The sequence below is a fragment of the Cavia porcellus genome, unplaced genomic scaffold, assembly GCF_034190915.1.
Source record: "Cavia porcellus strain 051 isolate PalLab524CR breed Dunkin Hartley unplaced genomic scaffold, mCavPor4.1 scaffold_13, whole genome shotgun sequence".
Taxonomy (NCBI): domain Eukaryota; kingdom Metazoa; phylum Chordata; class Mammalia; order Rodentia; family Caviidae; genus Cavia; species Cavia porcellus.
The window spans coordinates 12,732,119-12,758,341 of record NW_026947496.1 but is presented as its reverse complement, the minus strand read 5'-3'; the positions used below and the strand labels follow the sequence as shown (position 1 = coordinate 12,758,341).

At 51.3% G+C, this 26,223-nt stretch overlaps 1 protein-coding gene across 16 annotated transcripts in view; it reads right to left on the bottom strand.

Moving 5' to 3' along the window:
* Rreb1 (ras responsive element binding protein 1) overlaps positions 1-26,223 on the bottom strand; it is a 169,281-nt gene that overhangs the window by 12,323 nt on the left and 130,735 nt on the right. For 14 of the 16 annotated variants that reach the window (XM_063259834.1, XM_063259835.1, XM_063259836.1 and 11 more), the window contains 5 exons: positions 17,771-17,915; positions 17,081-17,217; positions 10,015-10,128; positions 5,452-5,641; positions 1,391-4,298 (listed from right to left, as the gene is read on the bottom strand). In XM_063259834.1, the coding sequence (XP_063115904.1) occupies positions 1,391-4,298; positions 5,452-5,641; positions 10,015-10,128; positions 17,081-17,217; positions 17,771-17,915 (3,494 nt within the window). The remainder of the gene's footprint in view (positions 1-1,390; positions 4,299-5,451; positions 5,642-10,014; positions 10,129-17,080; positions 17,218-17,770; positions 17,916-26,223) is intronic. The other 2 variants (XM_003468850.5, XM_003468849.5) reach the window with 1 other exon arrangement.

Sequence of the window (26,223 nt, the reverse complement as noted above, 5' to 3'; positions counted from 1 at the left end):
CTGTGGGTAAGAAGTGGTGGCAGAACTATTTCCCCAAAGACCCTGCAAGTAACGAAAAGGGCAGCAAAAGACACTGCCAGGCGAGGCACTGACTTGGAATCACTGTGTTCCTGGGCACTGCTAGCCTGCTTAAGTTTAAATTATTTCAGTGAAAAGAAAAGGAGCCTGAAAAGGCAGGCTGTGCTTCAGGGACCTGGACCAGCACCACTTAATTCTTGGAGTCCAGGCTTCACCGCCAGGAACAGACGCCCCAGCTAGGTGGCAACCTCTGGCCCTGGGGCAGTGGACAGAGCCTCCAGCCTCTCAGCTGCAACCCGTGGCTTGTGCCCCCTCCCCTGCCCAGGTGCCGCCTGCTCCTCCCCCTCCTTGGTGGACACAGCCTGGCAAAATGGGGTACCCACCACACTGACCTTGGGCTGGCAACAAGTAACACTGAGTCTTTTCCAAACACTTCACAGAAAGGGTTTAGGACAAAATACTTGCTATCTGAATTCCGAATTTAACAGTGACCGCATTTTCATTTCCTGCGGCAGATCTGTACTGTGTGGACAGCACAGCTTGGTTTCTAGTCTTATCTGTTAATGTTTGGGTCATAAACTCCAGACAGGCAGAGATCTTACTCCAATGACTTAGTGCAATGATGTAAACCAAATACACAGAAAATTGTAATTAAAATGCATGGTGTGCGCTGGCATAAAATTACTGATGACATATTCTAAATGCTAAACTTATCTTTGAAACTCAACTTACAGAAACTAGCACCTGAAAAATTCTTTTGGTACATCACTTTAAATTTAAATACCTTATTTAGGCTTTCAGTCATTACTGGGAGGGTTTCTCTGAAAGAGCTGATGATACTAGCATAAAGATATAATCCATCACCAATTTTCAAAATAAACGATGTGCACCCGGCTTAGTGAACTGAAAGAACATGGCCAGTATTACATTTGCAGTATTTCCCTTTACCAAGGCACAGGGTGGCCAAAAAAACTTCACCATGTTTGGAATTTAAAAAGCTGCCTTGACCCCAAGACAGTGTTCTTGCCCAGCACTGAACTCACCACACCTCAGCATCTGGGTTCAAAGTCCCACTTCTCTGGCGCTGCTCCCCCCACTAGCCCTGAGGAAGGTCTGGGGCCTTGGAGGGGGTGGAGGGGCTGTGTGTAGGGGGTAACCCCTTCAGGCTAGGACCACCTTTGCCTGCAAGTACCTCACCCTGGGGCTCAGATCACTGGCACAGGTCAGCATGGGCGTGATGAACAGGGGGGAAATCAGAGCACCCCTGGCTCCGAGACTCACAGAAGCCAGAATGTGTGGGCCCTGCCCCTTCCACCTCTGTGCTCCCCTCCCCTTCCTGGCTCAGGGCACCAACAGGAAGCAGGCCTCTTACCAGTGTGTGTGAGCATGTGCCTCTGCAGGGAGCTGGCCCACGGGAAGACCCGGGGACAGTGGGGACAGCTGATCTTCTGCAGACAGCTGGCGTAGGAGTTCCGCTTTGCTCTCAGCAGCTTGTCCTCGGGCGGCCCGACCTGCTCTTCATCGCTGGGCCCGTGGGGGTCAGCTGCGCCCCCGGGCCCATCCTCCTGAGCATCGTCCTCTGCACTTTGCAGAAACGGGCTGAATTTATTGGTGTCTGTGGTGGCCAGCATCTTCTCGATGCTGGCGAATTCCCCGCTGGAGTCTAGGTCCACCCCACTGCTGTGGGCACAGGGCCGGCTCCTCATCACCTTCTTTCGGCCCCGCTTCTTGGAGGAGTTGGCCAGGCCTTGCTCAGTGGGGGAAGCCGCTTCTGGGCTGCTGGCCACAGGAGGCAGCTCCCCGGACTCCTTTGGGCTCGTGATGTCAGTGGGGGTGGCAGCAGCTCTGGGGACGGCACCTCCTAAGCTGTCCACAGCTGCCTCACTACTGCTGGAGCTCAAGGGCCCTGAGTTGGCCACCTTGGTGGTTTTCAGCAGGGTGGGGGCTGAGGACACGGATGAGATGATCTGGGCGATAGAGGCCAGCGGGGGTAGTTCTTCCGTCACTGGGGGCTTTGGCAAGAGAAGCGGGGGCTTGGGCCGCAGGGGCCGTAGCAACGCTGGGCTGCTCAGGAGGGCAGAGCTGCCCAAGATGGGAGAGCTGCTGACGAGGGCCGAGGAGTAGATGGGTACAGTCAGCTGCACAGAGCCCTGGAGGGGCTGGGCATGGGGGTCCAGGGAGGTGGCCGTGGTGGCCGCTACCACAGCAGTAGTGGGGCTTTCTAGGATCCCGCTGGGCCCCAAAGTTGGCGGCAGCGTTGAGCAGGGCTGCAGACAGGAAGCCAGCTGCTCAGGGCTTCCCGGTTCCTGCTCCAGCTTCTTGACTTCCCCAGGAGCAGCTGCGTCCTGGTCTCCTTTCCTGCAGTTCTTGGGGATGGACAGGTCGATGGGCTCCATGGAGCAGTCGTAGGGGGTCAGAGAGGAAGGGCTCAGGAAGGACACACTCTCCTGCTTCACCTGCACCAGCGCCAGGCCCTTTTGAGAGAAGTCCAGGGGCTCGTTGAAGTCCAGCGCAAAGCTGCTGGCCGGCTCCAGCTTGACCGCCACATGGGGAGGGGGCGGCTGAGTGGAGCCTCCGTGCAAAAAGCCGTTGTGCGGCTCCAGGAAAGCAGCAAGGGGCTTGTAGTCTCCAAAGGCCGCACAGCCGCCCTCCTCCCCTCGCCCCGGGGCCTCCGTGCTGGCCTCGGTGCTGCCCGTCGCCAGCACGTGGCTCTCAATGTCCTGCTCCGGCACGTGCACGTGCTGCTTGAGGATGTGGTGGACGCAGTTGCGCTTGGCGGTGAAGGTAGCACCACACTCCTTGCACTCAAAGGGCTTGCGTGCCTTGTGGCCGCTGCCCGGGCCACGGCCGCAGTGCGTGCGCATGTGGATGCGCAGGGCGCGGTAGTGCTTCAGGTCCTCACCACAGAGCCGGCACACAGTGTCGGGCGCGCAAAAGGCATCTACCAGCTCGGCTGTGCTGCTGCTCACGTACTCGATGTTCTTCTCGATGTCTTTTCGCGTGGCCTTGAAGTGCTTCTTGCGCAGGTGCCGCTCGCAGTTGGCTTTCACGGTGAAGGGGTAGTGGCAGATCTTGCAGATGTAGGGCCGCTCGCCGCTGTGCGTGCGCAGGTGGCGGATGAGTGCGGCCTTATCGGCGGCAATGTAGTCACAGATGTTGCACTGGTAGGGGGAGATGCCCAGGTGTGAGCGCACATGCGCGCGCAGGACCCCTGAGAAGGCGAACACCTGGTTGCAGAAGCGGCAGGGGTAGAGCACCTTGCGCATGGCGGGGGTCTTCTTGCCGCCAGGGCCCGTCATGATGGCCTTGAGGTCGCCCTCTGTGATCTCCTGTTTGATCTTGGCCTCCATGCTCAGTGGCAGCAGGGCCTCGATGATGCTGTCCTGTTCGAGTTGTGTCTTCATCTCGGGCTGGCCGGGCAGCTCTGGGCGCGGCTGCTGCAGGAAGAGTTGCGGGGCTGAGTTTGGCTGTGCCCCAGACTTGGATTGCAGCAGATGGGCGGTGGCGGCCGCCTCCACTGAGCCCTTCAGGAGCTTCAGCGGTGGTGGCGGGAGGCTGGGGCTGATGCAGCCCGGGGAGGCCTGCTGCGCATTGATGAGCGGCGGGGGCGTGGAAGTGGCCACCACCGTGCGGGGCGTGACCAGGGGCTTTGGCTTCAGCGGGGGCATGTGCTTGAAAATTGCCTGCAGCGGGGTGGCGGGGGCCTTGGAGAGTGGGGGGAGGCTGATCTGTGGGGGCGCAGACGCTGCCATCTTCAGGATCTGCTGGATGTCTGCCAGCTCCAGGGCCGACTCCCCGGAGATGGGCTTGACCACGATGCTGCTGTCTGGCTGGATGATGAAGCCCTTCTGAAAGGGCTGCAGGGACAGATGCCTCATGCCCTCCTTGGTGGCCGGGAGCACAGTGAGGGAACTGCCCAGGGAGGCAGCTTCGAAAGGAGACAGGCTCAGCATGTTGGCGCAGCTGGCATCCTGAGGTAGAGGACACTTGAGTGTCTGGAGCTGTATTGCTTGGTTATCATCTGGCAGGGGCTCCTCAGCGGGCGCGGGCCTGACGTCTTTGGTGTGCTGCAGGCCCAGCAAGGCCAGGAAGACCTTCTGCTCCAGCATGTCGCCGGCCAGGATGTCAGCCTGCAGCTTCTCCTGGCCCTGGTCCATGGTGACATGGGTCTGTTTGTGCAGGGTGAGTGAAGAGAGCATGGGGAATGCCTTATCACAGGTGTCACAGACAAAGCGGTGTTGCTCGCTGATGCACCTCCGAAGATTTGTCTCACACCAGGCCTGCAGGGAACCAGAGGGCAGAAGCAGGAAAAAAAGGCAAAGGTTTAAACAGAAGCATTAAAGGGAAGCATCTGTGGCACAGTAGTGCCAATGTGCAGCCTTTCTCTGCTAACATAGGAGCAGAGGACTGATCTTCCTGTGATCGCTGCCTTGGGGCTGAAGCGGTGAGACCAGAAAGCATGGAAAAAACCATGTCCTCCCTGCACCACCGTGCAGGGGGCCAACGAGGCCATGCCACAGAGGCACAGTCCTTCCTCTTTTTAGAAATGGGTGTGTGACACTGCTGATGGTGACAGAGAGGGGAGAATGGCCCCCTCTGTGACTGAGGAAGGGGACACTGCCAGGGAGGTGATACCTGTGATTCACAGGTCTATACATGCAGGAAAATCCACACACATGAAGCTTGTATGTTTATGTCAACTTTACAAACTAGAAAGACAATTTCAAAACACTTTTAGCAGGGTCTTTGTGAGCAGACAACAAGGATGGTTCTTTCCTTGTTCAAACAAAAAAATGATCTAAATCTTTTCTTTTGGGGGTGGTGGTGGTGCTGGGGACAGAACCTGGGGCTCTATTGCTCTATGCCCCCAGCCTCCAAACTGGCTCCTTTAACAGACACTGCAACGCTAAAACATGCATGTAGACACTAATGAAAGATTAAACATATGAATTCTAATTACCGTGGCAGGTGGTAAACAATTCATACTCTAGCTCCCAAATGCCAAGAATAGCAAAAAGCACCAAGGAGCCAGACCCACGTCACCCATCCTCCCAACCTGACACCCAAAGGAGACAGAAAGGGCCAAGTGGATGTCTTTTAATTCTTTATATTTTTTTGTCCTGGGGATTGAACCCAGGATCTTCACACTAATCTATGTCCTTGGTCCTTTTAAATTCTTTTAAAAATTTGGCACCAGGAATCGAACTTGGGTCTCTCATTTGTCAGGCAGGCATTGTGCCACTGAGCTCTATCCCCAGCCCATTTAAAAAAAATTTGGAGACAAGGTCTCACTACAATGCCCAAACTGTGCTCAAAATTCATGAGAAAGGAGATTATAAAAAAGATAAAATTCAATGGATAACATCTTAGGCAAAGGGAACTTCAGAGTGATGGAGTTCAGTCCACCTGAGTGGACTGAGCCAGTCAGAATACCTGAGAAATACAAGGGAACTTCCTGCAGGAGAAGTCCGTGAATCCTAGGTCGTGGAAGCCCGCAGGAATGGAAGGGTTGTTCTGGATGAAAGGTCTTCCCATCGAGTCCCGGGGAAGCTGCTTGTGGACAAGTGCGTTGTGGCGCAGCAGCCCTCGATGTGTTCGGAAGGTGACACAGCAAATGTCACATCTAGGACAAGGGGGAGACGAAGATTCAAGAAGGAGGCTCTGCTGGGCTTCCACTTGCCCCTTAGCTTAGCACCGTGCCTTCATTTCCCCGGGACGCATGGAAATGAGACAGCAGGAAGCTGCTGTGCTCCTGGGCAGCACCAAACATGCTGCCTTTTAATTCATGCTATGAATGACACTCTGCCAACTCTGGGCACCGGATCTTGGCAGGCAGTAGGAGAGGTGCCTAGGACCAAAGGGGAAGGGAAGGGAGCTGGGACCCACAGTCGCCACCACAGACCAGTGCTGTGACCTGCCTGTGCTACCAGAGGTTTTCTCCTTCCCCCACTCACCAGACGCAGTTACTGTAAATGTTTAAGTGGCAACAAAGCAGACATTGCTGTAGTGCCTACAGCGACCGGCAGCACATAGGCCTCTGGCCTCTGCTACAGGTAAAAGAATTAAATGACCTGCCTGAATTGGTAGCAAATGCCATCCCTGTGCATTCAGTTCTGGCATCATTACTGTCATTATCTGAAAACTGCCTGCACTTCTCACCTTTTTTGTTGTTGGGTTTTTTTTTTTAGGCAGGGTCGTGCTATGTAGTGGAGGCTGGCTTTGAACTCACCATGTAGCTCAGGCTGGCCTGGAACTCACAACAATCCTCCTGCCTCAGCCTCTTGAATATGGGACACAGGTGTGCACCCCTATACCCAGTGAGTGCCTTCCCATATCCTGAGCCACAGTGAGCACGAGGCCCTGCCATGGCCATTTGCACAGTGGTGGCAGGTGAGTGGGTGTCACCAGCCTCCTGTAAGGATGAAACATGAGGCTCAACGACTCTTCTTGGTGTGACAGACAGGAGGAAGGAAGCAAAGGCTGAGTCCCTGCTCCTGTGCTCACCTGTGCCAAGGTTGCGTCCCTTCCTCCACAGACTCCCACAAATGACTTCTACCTAGACGTCATGACTCTCCATTTAGAGATGGCCTTTGGCATCCCAAAATGTTCTGGACCACAGAGGTGGCGTAAACGCCATTTGATAGAACAGTTTCTACTTTTCCTACCGGTGCCAGCCTCTAGTCTTTGTAAGAACCACTGAAAAATGATGCAGGACTCATGTTATCAGCATGCCTGGACCTGTTCTAAATAAAGCCACCAGATCTGTGTAGAGTGACTATTAAAATTCCTGGTTCACAGTAGTCTGCTGTCCTTGGGCTCAACTGAGGCAGGGCAGATTGGGCATTCTGCCCGAAGGGTGGGAGCCCTGTGTACCAAGCATCCTTCCATGTGTAGCCTTCCTCCCACTGATTTCTGGAGAGGTAAAGCAATGCACACCTAGCTACACTGCACATTCTTTAATGGAAACTGTTTTTGGTTCTGAAATTCTTCTCTGAGAATAAAGATAATAATGAAATCACTTTGCTGAAGTGCTAAAAGACAGAAGTGTCTGGTGTGTGCTGCTTCATCATGTCGTGGTAGGGCACAGTGGAACACAGTCCTAGTGTATGGCCACTGTGTTCCTGCCTTCTGTGCATGGGACAGCTCTCCAGTGAGATTCCTGTCATCATACAACTACATTTAGAACACCAGCTTTCATGGACCACTTGAAACAGCACTCTTTGGTGGGCATTTTGCTGAGTTCCCCAGCTGTGGCCAAGCCCAGGGAGGGGATGAATTCAGACAACCTAGAAGACCTTAGGGGCTAGAAGTGCTTGAGCCATGGGTGCAGGCGGTGTGATTTGTACCTCCCAAAGCAGGGAGTGTCCTAGCGGACAGACTCCCTGCCACAGGGATAATTCCTCTACCCATTGCCCAGTGCAAGTCTTCAGGAGCTGACAGTGTTAAGTGGGGAAGCAGCATGGACACAGCTGCCCTGGGCAGGATCTCTTCTGGCTGGAACCCACCCCCCCCGCCCCGCCCTAAGGTGCACCCTCGAAGGGACTATATCCCTGGTGGCTGCTGAGCTCCAAGTGCTGTCCAGTGTCCTGAGCACAAGGGGTTCTGCTGTACTGCCCGGAGTAGTCCGTGTATTAGAGAGGCTTTGTTCAAGCACAACTTTCACTGGTGCAGGCCATGAGCTTGGTTAACAAGTCAATAGCATATGAATAAAGGTGTCCACACAGAAATGTAAAACCAGGCATGGCAACACACCCCTGTAATCCCAGCATCCTTAAAGCTGAGGCAGGAGGATTGGGAGTTCAAGGCCAGCCTGGCTGGCACAGCAAGAGCATGTCTCAAGAAACTAAAACAAGCAGGTGAGCAAGCAGGAGGCACAACAGAAACATAAATAAAACAAGCTATGTGCTGATCAGCTGATGGAAAGGAGACGAGAAGCACCAAGGAACTTAGCCCGTACTTTCCTGGGGACCAGTGACTCAGTGTTTGCTAATTCTGTTTACAGTGACTTCACAGAATGCAACCAACACAAGCAGTGAGAGTCAACTGGGCAGCTGGGCCTTCCGCATCCACAACCAAGCCTGGGTTGAAAAGACCAGGAGAGATGTGTCTGTACCAACCCACTTTGTGCCCTTGTCATGAAGCTGCACAGCAGCCTCGCTCAGTGACACTTGGCAAGGGCTCCCAGCACCACTTGCAAGTTTTGTGTCTTAGGGAGGGCCGAGGGGCAGTGCGTGCGTGTGCGTGCATGCTGGGACAGGGCCCAGACACAGGGGCAGGAGAAATCAGCATGTGGGGTGACCTTGGACAACTTATGTAACACCACCCAAATATGTCGGGGGGAGAGTGCCCTTGTGACTCTCTTCAGAGAGTAGATGCCTCACCACAGCTCAGGCCTATCGAGGAAGTGCAGGGAGAGGGCAGGCCTGGAAACCGGCCTAAAAGAGCACACCAGGGGATGCCTCACACTGAGGCAAATCCAAAAACAAGCCACTAGACCCTAGAACACCTGCAGCTATGAGTGCATGAGGCCCTGGAGGATCTTACCTTTGTAACCTGTCCCCTTTCTATACCTGCTTCCCTTCTCACCTGGGATGGGGATCTCCAGGGTCAACTCGAACACCAGACGATGAAATGTCTGGAACCCCAAGGCACTATTCCACATTTAACAATTATTTTATCTTGCAGGGAAGAACGAAACCTGGAAAAGCTGATTTCCTGGCACATGTTAGTAAACATGCAAATGCAGGAAAAGTGGGGTTTTAATTTCCAGTGTGTTTTCTTTTTTATTCCAGAGCCTCCCCATGGGCCCCAGTACTTTGGTTTAATCTTGATACACATGGGGTGAAGTGCATGCTGCTTCTGTGGAGCCTCTGCTCTATACCTCTTCCTTGACCCTGCCAGCTCCCGGGAGCCTCAGCTCCCAGAGAACGACGTGTCCTCCCAGTCTGACATGGGCCTGGTGCCTCCGCGTCTAAGGTGAGGTCCAGATCCACACTTCGCACCTCCATCTCCTTGGGCTCTCAGTCTACCTGCTCCCAGGACAGGGTCTCTGCTGTGCCGCCCAGGCCCTAGCCTTCTGAATCGCTGGGACAACCAGCAGGCACTGCCATATCCAGCTTCTGTTGCATTTCTGAAAATACCCATTCTGCTTTGAAATGAAAAGCTTACTGCTAGGTTGGTTAAAAGAGAGAAACACCCACAGAAAAACACTTGCCTCCTTGCCCCACACCTGCTGATGGCCCTTAAACCAACATGAAAATCCATCACTCAGAGATATGGGCAGACACCGGGCCCAGCCAGACCTCCCAAGGCTTGGGAACACTCTGCACCCTTGTTTCTAAGGAGCAGTTCAAGGACAGTGGGGCCACTGGGAATCTGTGCTCCAGGTTGCAGAGTGCAGAGCCCACAGCAGGCCCAGCTATCAGAGGGATGGTGCCACCTGGCTGGGGCTTGTTAAGCTTCATTAGGGGTACAGGTGGGGAAGGGGGTCTCTGAACTCTCTGCACCCCCATTTGTGAGGTTTTTCAGCTTTGCCAGGGACTCGTCAGAGAGAAGGATTGCAAAATATTTAGACGAGGTAGAACTCCAATTAGAGGGTCACAGCAGAGGGGAGTGCTGTAGGTCAATTTCATTTTGCAAGAGATTTTGACAATGTGCCAGGGGAAAATCTGACAAGTCTTGACAGCCCGCCTTTCCATTTTCTGGCAACTGAGATGGCCCCACACTGGAAACTCAGGGTAATTTTCCCAAGGGGAAACCGACTTTGCTGTCAGTAGGACTCACGTATTTGGGGCACTGTCTTTTGCAGAATCTAAGGAAGCTAACGGAACCTCACTGACACCTCCTTCTAAAAACAAAACTTCCTCTTTATTTTAAAATCATATTGAAATAGATTACCCTCAGGAAAACAAAACAAAACAAAAACAACAGCTCGTCAGTGGAAAACCCTCTGGCAGACAGTTTCCAGTGATGGTTACAGACAGATGCCTGGCTCACCTGGGCTCAGTATGCTGCGCTCCAAAGCACTGTGCCCACAGAACAGCATTCTGTGCGTGGCGCAGTGCACAGATCCACCCAGAAACCATCCACATTCCAGCACACATTAAATTTCTGTAGGAAAAAATGTGTTTGAGAATCCGGGCATGGATTTGGCCACTGCTCACTTTCGTGATACCCCAGCCCCCAACTTCAAGTCAGCAGGGCTGCCCCTGAGGCTAGGTGAGGACTCTAGCAGTTCTTGGGGGTAGGGAGCCGGGGGTCTGTAGTGTTGGAGTACACAAAGTCGGAGGGCTCTTTGGAACTGTAGAGGGCCAGCAGCTGCCCATGGCTTATCTTCTCTCTTCTAGTCATCCTCAGCACCCCTTGCATAGTCACTGAGGAGTACTAGATGGGAGTGAAACACAGACAGAGGTCTGGGGCTGGAGGGGGTTCCATGGCCAGAAACATCCGCCAGTGGCATGAGGGGTGGCCACAGGTTTCGTGGAGATTGCTGATGTGTAAAGTCACAGAAGCAGGATGGGGACTGTGATCACAAAGCTTCCATTTGAGCTTAGAAGCCCTTTCTGTTGTCAGGACAAGCACAGGAAGTCCCTGCCACAGTAGGACTAGCTTTTTGGGCTGCAGTGCAGCTCAATGGTAAAATGCTTGCTTAACATGTGAGAGGCACCGGGTTCAGTCCTTGGTACCGCGCATGTATGCACACAAACACAAACAAAAGGTTCTCCTGACATCTGTGACACCTGTTACTCCTCCAAAATCAGATAAGCACAGTCCTACCATACTCGGGCCAGGCTAGAAAGAGCTTAGTGCTAAGATGCAGATCGGAAGCCTGCCACTCAGAGCAGCTGGCGACCTCCATTCTGTCCTCAAGTTAGACCAACCTGCAAGCCACCACTTGGTCACGCCTGGGGTCACCAAGGCAGTGGAGGAGCCAAGCAGCTCCCACAGGTCAAGGAGACAAACATTTGCTAGATGACATTTGTCCTTTCAATTCTCAGAAGATTTTAATGCAAGAAATAATGTTTTTGTTGAAACTTGGGTCTCAGTCTGAGGAAACAAGAGGAACGATGAAAAAAGTTCCGGTGCCACTGCACACCTACTCAGAAGGGCACTGAGACACCCATCCTTAGACAGCAAATGACCTCGGAAGGCGATATCCATTTATACTCATTGATTTTTTAAAGAAAGGGACTTAATAGCGACATCCTGTTTGGGAAACAAACAAACAAAAAAAAAAAAAAAAAAAAAACAAAGCAAACAGAAAAAAATGGCTCCATGCTGGGCTGGAGTGGAAATGCAGCAGAAAAACCTGCTGCTATGTATGGTAAAGATCCTTGAAGAAGGGTGAAAGGACCAGCCTGAGAGAGCCCACAGCGGGAAATAGCATGCACCAGAGATACCGGTCACTGTTAGAAGCATCTCCCTGAAAGGCCAACTGCATGCCAGTGCTGCAACCTGGAGTGGTTCCCCAATACCCTCCCGGGAAGCCCCACGATGAGGTGAGGGGCATGGGCATATATACCCAGGGTGGGAGCCAACCCCATGCAAACTCAGCAGCAGCATAGTTCACAGACATGGAAAGGCTGACCCTTAGGATCTCCTGGCTTCCTTCCTCCTCCTCCCTGTGCTTTCGAGTTTTGTTGCTGCTGTACAAAGGGATCAAATCCCGGGCCACTTTTTCTTTATTTTTAATTTTGAAACAGGGTCTTGCACTCCTCGTGCCTGCTAAGTAGCTGGGATTACAGGCATGTGCCACATCTACCCCCTGCCCCGCAACTTTCTGGCAAAACAATTTTAGAATCAGTTCCCTCTGTGCCTGTGACAGGAGTACTTTTTTCATTGGGTAACTTTACTCTCTAGAACAAGATGAAAGTCCTGAAGGCAACAGAAAGAGCCTGACACAGGAGCCAGACTAAAGAAGTGAACCACTCAGGGGTCCCCGTGTGGCTTCCCTGCACTGCAGAGCACCACTGTGGACCTCCCTGTCTTCCAGCCCCAATCAGCAAGAAAGGGTTACTTTTTTTTTTTTTTTTAAACTACATAAAGTGTATTTTCAAAAGATGACACTGGCAACTTTGAAACATTAGGAAACTCATTTCTTTAAACCCCCAGGCCTCCCCAGTGACCTAACAAAACGATGTGTTGCTCTAATTTTAAAGATGTCAGCTCCCTTCAAGCTCCATCGGCGGCCTCCGACACAGTTCGGCAGGATTGTGAAACTCAAGGCTGGAGGAGGACAGGACTCAGATTGAGTTGAAATAGCACTCAGTTTCCCAATCCTGACAAAAGTAAAGCTTGATGAATACGGTTCTTTGTAAAAATAAAGAGTAAAGGACACAGTGCTTTCATGTCCTCTGTAAGTCAGCAGGACTTGGGGACTCCTGCATCTGCCTGCAGTGGGATAGCCAAGGGCCATAGTCAAATCCTCACTGTGAATGGTGGAAGGCTCAAAACAGTGAAAAAGAGATGTGATCTAAATAACAGTATCAGAAGAAAAGCTCACTTAGTATTTCTTGAAGTCCCAGGGCCGGATGAACCCCTTTATTCTCAGAAGTCTTCGAATTTATTTTCTGGATGGGCAGACTGAGCCTCCACTGTCCAAAGTCACAGAGATGCTAGGCAGCACATGCTCGGCTCCTTACATGACCTGCATCGCATCCTTTGTGCCCGGACACTGGCTCAGCACTGGCTCAGCCAAGTGCATTCCCGACCGCCACTCCCACTCCCAGCAGCATGCTGCTCTGCAGAACCTGAGAAATACACCTGCCAGGAGGCTGCAACTTGTAGGCCGCTTGCCGAGACACCGAATCCCTCGCTCATTATAGTGCTTTGAGAGACCAGCATTCCTTTTAAAAGGGATTTCATGCTTCATTTTTCTTGCTCTATCTCCAGAGCCAGGAGGAGTGAGTGCAAACAATCCCTCCTTGGAGCCCCACCTGGCGCAGACATTCCTGCCCCTCAGCCCACCCTCCCGCCCATCCTGGCCAGTGCAGGGAACTGACACCCACAGCTGCACTAATCTCTCCCAGTTGCTGTGAGCAGCGGTGACTACCCTGTGACAACCCTGGGTGGGAGGCCTTGCTGCCCTGTGCCCTAGGAACCCGCCGGGCTGGTGAGGGCCGAGAAGAGGGGGATTGAGTTTTAGGGGCTTCACGGGGGCAGCCAAGGAGTGGGCACAGGCACCACATGAGCTGGTGTCTTCCTCTGGGACCTCTGCCTGCCGTCCTCGGATGCTGGTGTCAACTGAAGCGTGCTTCCCCTGGCTGAGCCCCAAGTTGGACACTAACAGGGTGTCCTGGTTCAGGATAACATTCGCCAAGTGCAAGGCCGAGGCCTTGTGGAGAATGTCAAGGATTCCCTACAGGTGTAGGACATGCAGAGAAGGGAGCCCAAGGACCCTCAGAATAGCCAAGAATGAGCAGAAAGAAGGTCCTGGCATCTCCAGGAGCCAGTTCACCAGGCCAGATTTCCAGGGTTTCCCCTGTGCTCATTCCTACAAGGAATGGAGGGCACCAAGTGAGACAAAGGTTAGAATCACCTGGGAGGTAATCCTGCCCTGAGCAAGGGGCCTCAACCTGGAGTGGGAAGCCTGGGAGTGGGGTTTGCAGCAGGTGCTTTGGGCACAGCAACCCCTGGACCTGGCCAGAGGCAAGGGCCCCTATACCCCAGATTTCCCTTGCTGCCTTCTGAGCAGCCAGGGGCCTGTGGCTCAAACATCAGTTTTTCTCAAGCCTAGTCAGATCAAAATGAGGACTCTGTCATTTGCTGGGTACATTTTAACTGAAATAGTGTTAAAATTACTTATTACCTGATCTTCTTTAATCAAAAAGCCACCTAAGATTATACAGTAACTCAGGCCAGGGCCTGCCTCTGGCAGCTGCTTCATCAACACAGTGACCCCAGCTTCTGCCCTCTCAGCTCATGCCAGGGGAACAGTCACCCACAAAGAACACTGGGGTTACCACCCAGCCCATTTGTGGGCTGCTGAGCTCATGACAAGGGAGTCTGTGACAATGCCACATGAACTGGCATTCAAGGCCTAGGACAGCAAGAACGTAAAACTTAGCATCACTGACACTTTATGTACCGGGCATGCTGACAGTCTATTTTGACTACTGCAGTATGATAATCACCTAAAGCGTTAATATTGCTTGTTTCTTTTCTGCATGGGGCTGAGACCCAGGGCCTCACACATGGCGTGCACATGCTCTACCACTGAGCTTCACCCACCCCCAGCCTCTGTGACAGTTTTTTAAATGAGGCTATAGAAGATTTCAAAAGATGGCAGGGCCAATGCTGCGCTGGCCTGGCTGGACCTCCTAGCAGTGGACAGCTTACCTCTTTGCTCGAATCTAACAAGTGAGCAAGACCTCCCTTGTCCAGCACCCACACAGAGATGCTCACGGGTTACTGAAACTTGAGGCCAGGGCTTCACATTTGTCAGTGCTACATTCCTAGCACTTTTTAAATTTTATTTTGAGATAGTATTGCTAAGTTGCCCACTTTGGCCTGGAACTTGGAATCTTCCTGCCTCAACCTCCCCAAACAGCTGGGATTGCAGGCATGCATTGCCATACCCTGCTACACCTGCTCCGTGAACACAGCCCTCCCTCCAGGTGCCAGCATCTGCAGGCTTTGTGTGGTTCCCTTCCCGGCCTCTGCCCCCATCTGGGAACCACAAGAAAGGGACTGCTGACAATGCCTGACCCTGAGAGCTGGAATCTCTGCTAGTGGCTTGGTGCCTTCCTTTTGCTTGAGGCCGACGCTTTGTTAATTTGAAACACAGCAGAGTAGAGGAACATAGACTCAGCCTGTACTCAAGTTTGGATTTCCAACACTTTTTTAAAGAACAACAGGCACCTTGCCAGCTTTGTGGGGACGGTAGGGAGGGGCTGGGGCAGGAGAGAGAAAGTAGCAGCTGTTTTGAGTTAGACATTTTGCCTAAGCTGGTAGCATCCCACTGTGGCTCTGCTGCCTTTGGGGCTTGAAAATGGAGTCGGTGTCTATTTTAGTTCTGGGTTAACGAGCAGTCTCTCCCACTACCACTGCCACCTTCATAGCCTGGCCAGGCCTGCTGGCCCACGCTTGCCACAGGCCTCCTCTGAAAGCAGCAGAGCAGAGAGGGGTAAGGGGAATCGACTGCATTCGGTAATTGTTCATGTCCAGATGCCATCCCCACCACACACTGCAGTGGTCACTAGGTAGAGCCACGAGGCAGGGCTGCCTGCTTGGTCCGCACAAGGGATGCCAGCCTTCTTCCTATCACTGCCAACCCCATGGTCAGTGCTGTGGGTCAGCAGGGTGAAGACTACCTAGGAAGGCCCAGCTCCTGCTAGGCTACGAGGAGCTGCCCCCTCATCAGCATAGAGCCCAGGAGGGAAACCCTGCTCAATAGCAGACAGGCAGCTGGAGCTTCTGCCGCGTGGTCCATCTGTGCCACTGGCCCTGGAGCCACGGAGGCCGAATCATCTACCAAACTGCACCTGAAGCACGACCAGTGTTCAACACAGTGCCCATCTCTGTCTGCCTTCAGAGAACCCGGCCTCGCCAGACGCTAGTCCTGGAAACTCACACCTCACCACAAGTTTGAGGCACAAGGGGACATGGGGCCTTCTGCTGCTACTGCTGCACACTGCACTGTGCAGGTGTGGGTGCTCAGAAATCCTTATAGCCCTGGGTTTCCCTCTATGGGATCCAATTACCTACCAGGGGGCAAACAAGTAGTTCTTAGCCTGAGACTAAGCAGTTCTGTAAGGACATTCACAGCATTTTAATTGGTTCAGCAGGTTAGCTTCTCCATAAATTCTGTCTCTCCCCTAACTGAAAACAATCAAGCTAACGTGGTTAAGGATAATGATCCTGGCTGTCACCTCCCATCGGGGTACAGTTAAGCTTTTCCTTCTGCACAGGAAGTCACCTTGTGCAGATCTCAAGAAGTCACCTTGCATCCTTGGGAAGGAAATACAGTCGACAGATCGGGACACAGGCAAACAGGTGCCCAAACTGCTGTACTCCTGAGTCGCCTCTGAGAAGCCACACAAGGACCTGCCCTCTGCGCTTGGATGAATCTTCAGCAATGTGTGACTTTCAGGACCAGTAACTTTCTAGTCTTTCAGCTATAGGAGAGGCTCCTGGGTGGTTATTAGTATTTTTTTTCCCCTCTCATATGGTTGTAAGTTCTTATCAAAGCTTAAAAGTAATAGCACTAACTTTTTTTTAGACAGGGTTTCATTATGTAGTCCTGGCTGGCCCTGAACTTGCTATGTAGCTTAGCCTAGCCTCCAACTGGAAGATTCTCCTGCCTCAACCTCCCGAGTGCTGAGGTTACCACCATGTCCGACTGGTACGCTAACATTTTAAATGTGGTGACTGTGTATGAAAAGTCTCTACACTTTGCTGTTCAAGAACACAGGGCTTTGCCTGGTGAGAGTCAGCAGGGAAGCAGAGAAGACAGGCCTGTCCCTGAATCCCATCGGACAGCTGACTTTCTATCTGTGTTCACCACTGCGGGTCACAAGTACTGGAGCTGAGAAGACTAGAAATGAAAGATAAACAGGAGAATCACTGTTTAAAGCAGCTCTCTAGACCCTACTTCACTCGGTAGAATCTTTCTTACCCACAACACTTTGGGTTTCCATGCCACGGGTCCGGTTCAGCCCAGACACCTAGAAAGGTCTGGCTCTGTGCTGGGCGTGAAGCATACAAACAGTTCCCCAGCACCGTTTGTCCATGGAAGTTGACACTCATTTGGGTTGTGATACCTTGCACGGAGAAACTATGTTCATCGTTCAAAACCGCTCTGTGACAGGACAGCTCCCTGGGGACTGCCCACTGGGCTCACTGGACAGGAAGGAACAGGAGCGGCAACTGCAGCCCGCTCTCCTGGGGAGCCTCCGCCCGACCCTCCTCCATGCACTATGCATTTCTTAGCTGCTTACTAAGGTCTCATACACACATCTGATTGCTAAGGTGCGGCTCAAAGACAAAGAAGCATAAATGCCAGAAGAGATGGAAACCGAAAAGCGTCTTCCAGCCCGCAGGTCCAGCTCGCCTTCTCTCCTACCTCAGTGGGTTATCCGAATGGGTCTCCATGTGGGTCTCCAGTCCGTACTTGCAAACAAACTCCTTGAAACACACTGGGCAGTGAAAGACTTCATCAACTGCCTTCTCTGAGTCACCTGAGTGTCCATCCTCCACCATCTGGGGGAGAAAAGAGAGCAAAGTTACGAAGTGCTCTCCCCTGTGGACGCGCTTCGTAGGAGAGGCCAGTGCCAACACAGAGGCTCCTACTGAAAAGCACGTGTTCCCTGCCTGAAAGTGAAGAACCTGCTGCCCGTCCACTCCCTCACGCTTCAGACAGCAGAATGCACTCAACATACTGCCTGCCCACTGCTCCTCCATCCTTCGTGCCCTCGACAGTGCTTAGGGGGTGTTTAACATCTGCAGAACACTGACCACCAAAGGAGAAGGGCGAGGGGCCCAAAGCTAACAAAGCTTTCCTATTAGCTTGACGGCAAACGTAAAAAGTATGGAAGTTCCTCATTTCACTCCTCGGCTCAGCAAGGGGCGCTAAAAGAGGAAATACATACAGGTGTTCTTTTCTTAGTCCTTTATAAAAACAGTGTGGGAAAACACAGGTTAAAAAGCCTAGGGTGGATGCCTGCCAAGTCCCCATACTGCAAAAATAAAGATTAGAGGTATTTTTGCTAAAAGCCCTACACTGAGGCCTGTCTGTGCCAGGAGCTGATAGGACCTTTTTAGCAGGTGCTGGGTCTTCTCTCTCTGACTCGGCGTCATGACTCAGTTTCCTCTTGGAGGACAGCCGCCTGCGCTTCAGAGGGGATGGAGGGGCTGCAGTTGTCGCACTGTTGGGGTCTTTCTCATGAATCTTCATATGTCTGAAAAGAACATACAAACACATGATGTGAATTAAGAACAGCAAACTATCCAGTTCCTTTATTTCTTCTAAACTTTCAAGATTATACCTGTAAGCACTGGTATTTGAATTTTCATTTTGCAATGCTGGGAAGGGGACCCAGGGCCCGCTGCTTGTTAGCAAGTGATCTATCACCAAGCGACACACATCCCTCACTCCTGAATTTTCATTAGTTAAGAGATGCAGAAGGCAACTTATGCAGTGGCTTCTTTTTAAAACTTCATAATCTCCCTGAATCTCTGTCCAAGCTCCTGTGAGTGTCATCCAGAAGGGCTGGTCAATGTCTTGCTGATTGCTGGAAGACGTTCATAGACTTGACTGGCATTAACAAGTCGGAAACAAACTATCCAGTGACCTGTCCTACTTATTCAGACAGAAAGTACTATTTTAGGACACGTAGGTCTACAGAATGAAGGATTCCTAGCTCCCTAAACTGTACCACTGGTGCATAAGTCACCAAATCACAACTGTGTACAGCAGCCCAAAAGCCACCCAGCATCTACCAATCACAAGTCTCTCCCATCTCTGGAAAGCATTTGGGGGTCAATTTGAGACATGCTGCCAGAATGGATGCCCAGAGCGCTTAAGACCGAAAAGCTTTTCTCTGTGCCTCATGGTATTATATGGATTCATAGAGTGTGAGAGTAACTGGACAGTGCAGTGGGTGAGCTACGGGTTACAGCTCTAACATCGGCAGGATGAGGACACAGAGTAAGAAAGTGTTGTTCGTAATATCTATGTGTCTGTTCCAAAAAGTGAGTTTAAGTGTCCTGATTTAAGTGAGCTTATTTCATTTAGTCCTTAAAAAGGGTCCCAACATACACAGGAAAAGAAAGAATGGCATTATAAACAATCTAACCCAGCTTCCTTATATTCCAATGTAAAAAGGGATTCATTTTGCTAGTGACAGTCCCATCATGAGTGTGGTTAAACTGTGCCAGATGTAGGAATGTAGTACAGTTTTTACAAATACCTATTTTATGATGACTTTTCTTGAGCAGTAGTTTTATTTCCTAGTGATGCTGCTAGGGAAGTCCCCCACCACCAAGCGACACCTCCAGCTCCTTGAGAAGTTTTTAGGAGTGGGGAAAACAGCAAAGCTCTTGTGTACGCTCCTGCCACTCCCTGAAAAGCAGTTCAGTTTCGCCTTTTTGCAGTGCCATCTTAAAAGGAGATGATAGGTGGAGGGTGGAAACCCCAGGCAGGGTGTGAGTCTTTGAGGGATGTGTGCTGCAGCTGTGCCGGGCAATGACTTGAGAAGATGGCCAGGATGCTGCGTTCCCACACCACCTGTGTCCTCCAGCAATGGAGCCCTCTTTCCTAGAAGCACGTAGATGTGCGGTGCTGGACACTGCCGTGAGGCTCTCTGGTCCACTCTGTAGATGGATGTAGCATTAGCCCCCTTCGCCTCTGTCCTCTACAGACAATGCCAGCGCCATGGCCATCTGCTGACTGCAACTGCTGAAGCTGTGGCTTAACCTTTGCGAATGTGGGACTCAGAAAGGAGGTTCCAGCCAAGCCTTTGTCCTCCTCATGGGAATCAGTGTGGTGGGGCAGAATGATCCATGGGAGGAAACAGGTAAGAAGCATAGAGAGTGATGCTGACAGCCATGTGACTCCTTGCCTGACTATTCGGGAAGGACATCACTTAGCTGTTCGCCACCTTAATTTCCATGAGAAAATTAAATGATATCAGCAGCCTTGATAAGTACAGAAGATGGTGATTTGAGACTGTTTCTTCATATCAGCATTTGGGATAAAAAAAGAAAGGTTGATAAGTTTTTTCCACTTTGCATGGCTCACCTCAGTTTTAGAAATGTTTACTTTTAAAAAGCATCTAAAAATTGAGAAACATGATAAAGAGTGCAAGTGAGTACCAAAACTGCCTTTTTGATAACACACTCAAAATTCGTCTTAAATTATGAAATCAATATCAATACGTTGAAAATATTAGAAACTAGAGAATAACAACTGGCAACTGTTCTCTGCACACTTTAGGCTACATATTCTCAGTCATCCAGTACAATTACATGAAGTACACAGAAAGGATGCTTTGTTATTTCGTTCTGGGATTTATAAGAAAAGCTGTTTAAAAAGGAGAGGAGGAGGAGGAGGAAGTTTAGAGGCCAGAGCCTGCATTTAGCAAGGGTCTAGGGAGAACTTGTTACTGACTGCTCCTTCAATGTTGTGGGTAGGGCTGGTGAGCTGCAGAGGGGCCCTGTGGCCTCATGTGCAGAATGAACTCTGGTGTGCTGGTTCCCGCCTGCACGGTCTTTCTCCCACCTTGGTCTGCCTACTCATTAACTCCTTATGGACCACTGGCTGGACTCTCGGGGCAATAATCAAACCTCGGCACTTCTTCTCTAGTGGACTGTGGTCCGAGAGGGAGGAGCTGGTACTAAACTCTGAGTTCCACCAGAAGATGAGGGAAGAAGAGCTCAAAGGTCAGAACTTGTCCCTCCTCTAGTCTCACCAAGGACTGAAAAGGGTGGTGGGAGAGGCAGGTCACAGCAGTCTTAAGGGCTGCATGACATGGACGGGGCTGATGAGTACAAACCACTCTGTTCTGTCTGAGCCCCTCAGACCTCAGATTCAAAACAAGCAGAGTTCTGCTCCAGGGTGAAATTTCAGGTTGCTGGCCACAACAAGCGAAGTTTCCAAGCTGTCTCTCCAGCCACACAGTAACCAACAGCAGCCGGAGGAATCAAGTCTTTGATTCAGTCAGTGGCCTGAGCTCCAGCCAAGTCCCATGTCCAACTTGATCAGCAGTTAAATCCCTCCAACCTGAACCCTGCCCTGCTTCCCTAGGCTCCAGCAGGGAGCTGTTCATTTCCTCCCAAAGGCTCACAGGAAGTAGAGTAAGTCATCCTCTCGGCAGAGGGTCATGGCGGAGAGATGAGGCAGTAAGGAAGAGACATTTCTGGCCCTGTATTTAACAGCTGGGGCCTGCATCCCTCCCAGGTTTGACTTCAGAGGCCAGTCTGCCTCATTTCCATATGACCCAGGGTCAGTGGATGGTAACGAGCCCTGAGCTGGAAGGGGGCTGAGATGTTATCCAGCTACCCATTCAGCACAGAAAGTCCCTCTGCATAGCAGACTGGAGACGGCATCATCTGGTTCTGCTTGAATACTTCCAGCAACGAGGACTTCGCCATTTGCACCATTGTTTTCACTGAAAAGCTGCCACTCCCATAAACTCAGAAATTGCACTCCCACTCTAAGTGTCTGTCTGTCCTCAGGGGCAACATGGTATCAGTCTGTACTCTTCCATGAGGCGGCTCTGCTAGTAATGCAAGAGGACACTGCCTTTCTCCCAGTTCTTTTCTCAAAATTAAAGACTCCGCCTCTAGCCCCGACCCCTGGCTCCAAGCACTGCTTCCAAGTCGCTGGATCCTTCTGGTCACTGACCTTAGAATCCTCTCTAGTTTGTAGCTCTCCTTCACCAACATCTGATTGTGCTGGAGCCAGTACACACTCATCTGGAAGTGGCCTGTGAACTCACTTCTGTAACTCACACTGAGTTAATGACCTTCCATCCTTAGTTCCTACCTAACCCCAGCCCTGCCCCACTGTGGATTAAACCCAAGGCCTCTGCCCACTACATCTCTAGTCTTTTATTTTCTGAGGTAGAGTCTCACTAAGTTGGTCAGGCTGGGCTCAGACTTGCTCCTGCCTCAGCCTCCCGGAATGCTGAGTACAGGTGCACACCTCCACACCCAGCTCTACCTACAATTTGTTCATTCAGACTGCCATCAAACCACATCTCCCCTGCTCTGCACCTGAGCAGGCAATGGATGTCTTCATTTTCCAGGCCAGTGAGGGTGAGTCTTGCAACATGCAATGATGGTGGGAGAGAAAACTGGTAGCTACCTTTGTGCAAAGCAGGTGAAGGACAGGGACTGAATTTTCAAGATGTACATCTCCACTGCACTAATTCTACTGACTGGGATCACCGGAAGAGCTCACAGGCAGACACAGGCCACACATAACCACTATAGATCTCCTACTAGGAGACCTTAGTTTTGTAACCTGGTAACCACACTTCCTTTCCTGTGTGCCATGCATTCTCTGCAGAGCAGCTGGTGTGAGCTTCTAAACACAGACCCAGCACACCTCACTCAGCCCAGATCTTATGGCAGACTGGTTCTTGGGAGTACACCTGGCCTCCAGCTGTTTCCTGGCCCTCTGGGGCCCTTCACTCATCCAGCAAGCTCTGCAGGGGGCTCAACCCCTGTTCCCCCAGACCTGGCTCCAGCACTATGTTTCCCTCCCATGAGGCCACACAGCCCCCTCAAGCAGAGGCTCTCGAGCATACTCCTGGTTTATTCCCCTCATAGCATAAGGCAGGGACCAAAGCTACAGTGAATTTTGTTTTGTTTTTCGAGACAAGGTCTCACTATGCAGTTCAAGCAGGCACTGCACTCACTATTAGGCCAGGCTGGTCTCAAACTCCAGGCAATCCTCCTGCCTCTGATTACAGTCCTGTGTGACCTTGCCTGGCTATGCGTATCTGCTGCCTTATGGGAAGGATGAAAGCAAATACAAAGTCTTCCACTAGAGCATCATTAGAACACGCACTCTTGAGTTTGGGTCACTGTATGATTTATCTCACCAAGCCTGGCTTTTGATTATTAGCAGAGCTAAGCCAAAAGGTCTTTAAGGGAAAGCATCATGACAGTGGATGCTGGGGATAAAGGTCAGCACTTTGTTGGAATTAAATAGTGCTCCTTCATAAAGTAATACCTCTATTCATAGTAGAGGTTAGTGTAAAAATCAACATTTGCTTCTGCATAAAATTCTGGACTTTTCCTTAAAGAGGCATGCTATTTCCTCTCAGTATGATCCTGCCACACTGTAGTCTAAGGAAGCAATTTGTTAGCACATTGAGAATCAAGAGATGCTTTCTGCCATTTAGGAACAACCACAGGGGCTTTTATAGTGGTGATAAATGAAAACAAATACTGCAGATGAGAAAAAAATAACTTGGTACTTTTTCAAGTACTGAGAGGGGTCCACTTTGAATTCAGAAGTGGCAGTTGATTTCTAACAGTTTTTTCTCCAGTAAATCTAATTTTTTGCTTTCTATAGTTTGAGTAGATCTACTTTATTTATTATTTTGTGGTGCTGGTGCTTGAACCCAGGGCCTACACATGCCAGAGAAGTTCTCTATCTCCAGGCTACACATCCCACCCCCAGAGAGATCCACTTTAGTAAGGGAGACTGACCGTGACAAGAGGAAGGCACTAGAGCTAAACCAGATAAACGGGCGCAAGGGCGAATGGCAGCCAAGCACCAAGTCCTAACCCACACCCCTGGCCTTCCCAGGTCTAAACACATGGGCCTGCTGCCAGCCTTTCCCAGGCAAATGTGCCATGGAGATCATGCCCTTTAGACACTGGTTTAGGCTGAGCAGCAAGCAGGACTCTGGGAGGGAGATGGAGAAGAAGAATATGAGATAGCAAGTAGCAACTAAGTCATAGAGTGAACTTTGAACCCTGATGCATTTTGGAGGTCAGATCCTGGTTCTCTCACCCAGTAACCATGGTGATTCCAGTTACTCAGGCTATCTGGGCTTTTGTTAGTGCTTCTGTAAAATGAGAACAATACTGCCAGTCTCTTAGAGCTGGAGTCCAGATCAGGGTCTTCCTACCAGCAGCATGGCATAGTGGGAGGCTGTTACAGATGAAGATCCCTGTGGTGGGGCCCAGCAATCTGGGTTTCTAGTCCTGAGGGGGCAGGGATGGACCTGAAGCTTGCTCAGGTGTGAGAGCCACAGGTCCAACTGAATTCTTTAGCTCTTTATGTGCATGGGTTTAGTTAACTATTTGACTAGGATGTTAGAAGTTCTGAATACACGCATCAAACCTCATCTTCTAATAAACTGCAGTCTCTGGGTAAGTCTGCCTTGGATAAGCACTCTGCAAGGTTGGGAAATCTAACATGCTGTCCTCTGGGAGCAAAATCCCTTTGGGAAATACTCAGCAAATTTACTAGGACTCAACCTGAGCACTACATAGTGGCATCCTTCAAGCCTTCTGGTATCTAATCCGTTTGTGAAGGTTAAACTCAGGTGATCTAGCTAGACATTTCCAGTATTCGCTAACTTTCCAGTCTTAATTTCCTCATCGGTTATTCGTGGAAGAGTAGAATTGTTTGCTCCTCTCAGCAAAGTGCACTGTGACGAAGGTCGCTCTCACTACGTGGACAGTAGCTGGTGTGTTGGGGACGCTCACTGAGCACAGCCGGCTCAGGGAGGTTTGGGCCGCCTTGCTGCAGACGCCTCCACCTGTACAGGGAGCCGATCTTTCTGTCCAGCGATGCCTTGGGATATAGAGGCAGTAAGATCAACATGCACCACAGCCCTCCAGAAACCTCCATATCTAACCAAAGAAAAGCGCATTTCCAGAAAGATTTGTGTTCATGTTTCTTTGACCACTGCCTAAGAGGGGCACTCAGGGTGGAGGGCTGAGTGGTCTAACATCCAACAAGATCTGCGCAAGCAACAGAGCACAGAGCTTGAGGAGAGGAGAGGCCTGGGCGGGGTGGGGGTGGTAGGGCTTCTGCAGAGGCGGCGGCAGGTGCACCCCACCTGTCTGTCAGCACCAAGGTACCCCTGAGTAACTTGTATGTTATTCACATTCAGTCACGCTTGCCCTGGGCAGGTCGTGTCAGTTGTGCCAGGCCACAGAAGGCTGGGTGAGGTGAATGCAGCTGTGCTGACCCAACAGCCAGCACCTGGAAAAGTTGAGAAGTAGCCGGGTGTGAGAGGTGAACTTCTCTGTGGGAGTGCCTCAGAGCCCGTTCCGGTTCCTGGGAGGCGTGGGGAATCGCCCTTTACCTGCACCCATGGCCCAGTTACAGCCCTTATCCTTCTGCCCTTTTGCAGCAGATGTGGCCAGCAGAAGCTATACGTGGCGCCCCAGGCTGGACAACTGCGGCTCTTCCCCTGCCCCGCCCTGGGCGCCCTGCAGTGCTGGGCTGCGCACCTCCCTCACTCGGTGACTGGCACTCTGCCGCACCAGCAAAGGGGTAGCCCAGTTTTGTTCAAAATTGGGACTCTAAATTCAAAGGAGCTTTCATGACCACATTCTCACCACCCTTGCTGACACTTTGGGGGTGCTCTCTCCTCCACTGCTCTCCAGCCCAGCATGTCCCTGTCTCCTCATCCTAGGGTGGTCTCTCCTGGTCAGGCTCTTCTCTGACACAGCACAGCAGCGGGAAGAACCTTGTACTCAGGCACCTGGGGCGGAGCGCGAAGAAGAGCACCTCTTTTTTTTTCCCCCCAATTGGTACCGGGGATTGAACTCATGACCCCCTGCTTGCAAGGCAGGTGCTTATGCCACTGAGCTAAATCTCCAGCCTTGAAGAGCACCTCTGGATCCCAAGTTCCTCTCCTTTCCTCCTTCCTGACCTGGAAGCTGCTGGCCTTAGACCAGAGCTGAAGAATCACATCCTCTGACCGTGAGACTCTACTAGGAAATGGGGGCCCTCTCTTTACAGCTGCCACCACAGGTCTCTCTTCCTCTCCTGACTAATGTCCAGGGAAGAAGGCCTGGCAGGCAGCCCAGGTCCATCAAATATCAACCTTTAAATAACCTTTACTCTCCACACCACTCCTGGCACACTTGTGAATCACCCTAAGCTCACTTTGATTTCCCCCCTAAGTACTTATTTTACTAAACTAATTTCTCAGTTTTACATTCTGCATATATTACCTGCCCCTCCCCAACCTGTCTATAAAATCACAGATTCAGCCGGGTATAGCAGTGGTACACACATGCTTGGGAAGCTGAGGCAGGCGAATTGCCTGAGCCCAGGAGTTTGAGGTCAGTCTGGCAACACAGCAAGAATCCATCTCAGAGAACAAAACAACAATACCAGAGAGTTTTGAAAAACAAATCAAAGGCCTTAGAGGTTAAAATGAAAACTCTTTCATTTATGCAAGGCAGACATAACTTGCTTAGAACTTCTCCACGCAACTCCAGAGAAGCAGGCAAAGCAACTATTACCCACTTGCTAGTCTCTAAATATCTCAGAGACACCCACCAGGAAGAAATGAATACATTCTCTTCCCAGGCTGAACCCCACTGATGTCCTCAACATTCTGGAAGTGATTTCTGTGTTGACTGTTGTCGATGACAGAGCCCCAGCTGAGTTGGCACTTCCAAAGTGGGCCTCATCAGCCACAGCCATTTCCTCTGAGGAAGGCATCGCCAGCCCCACCATAGAGAATGCCTTCCTGTCCCCTAGCATAAACACCAACATCAACC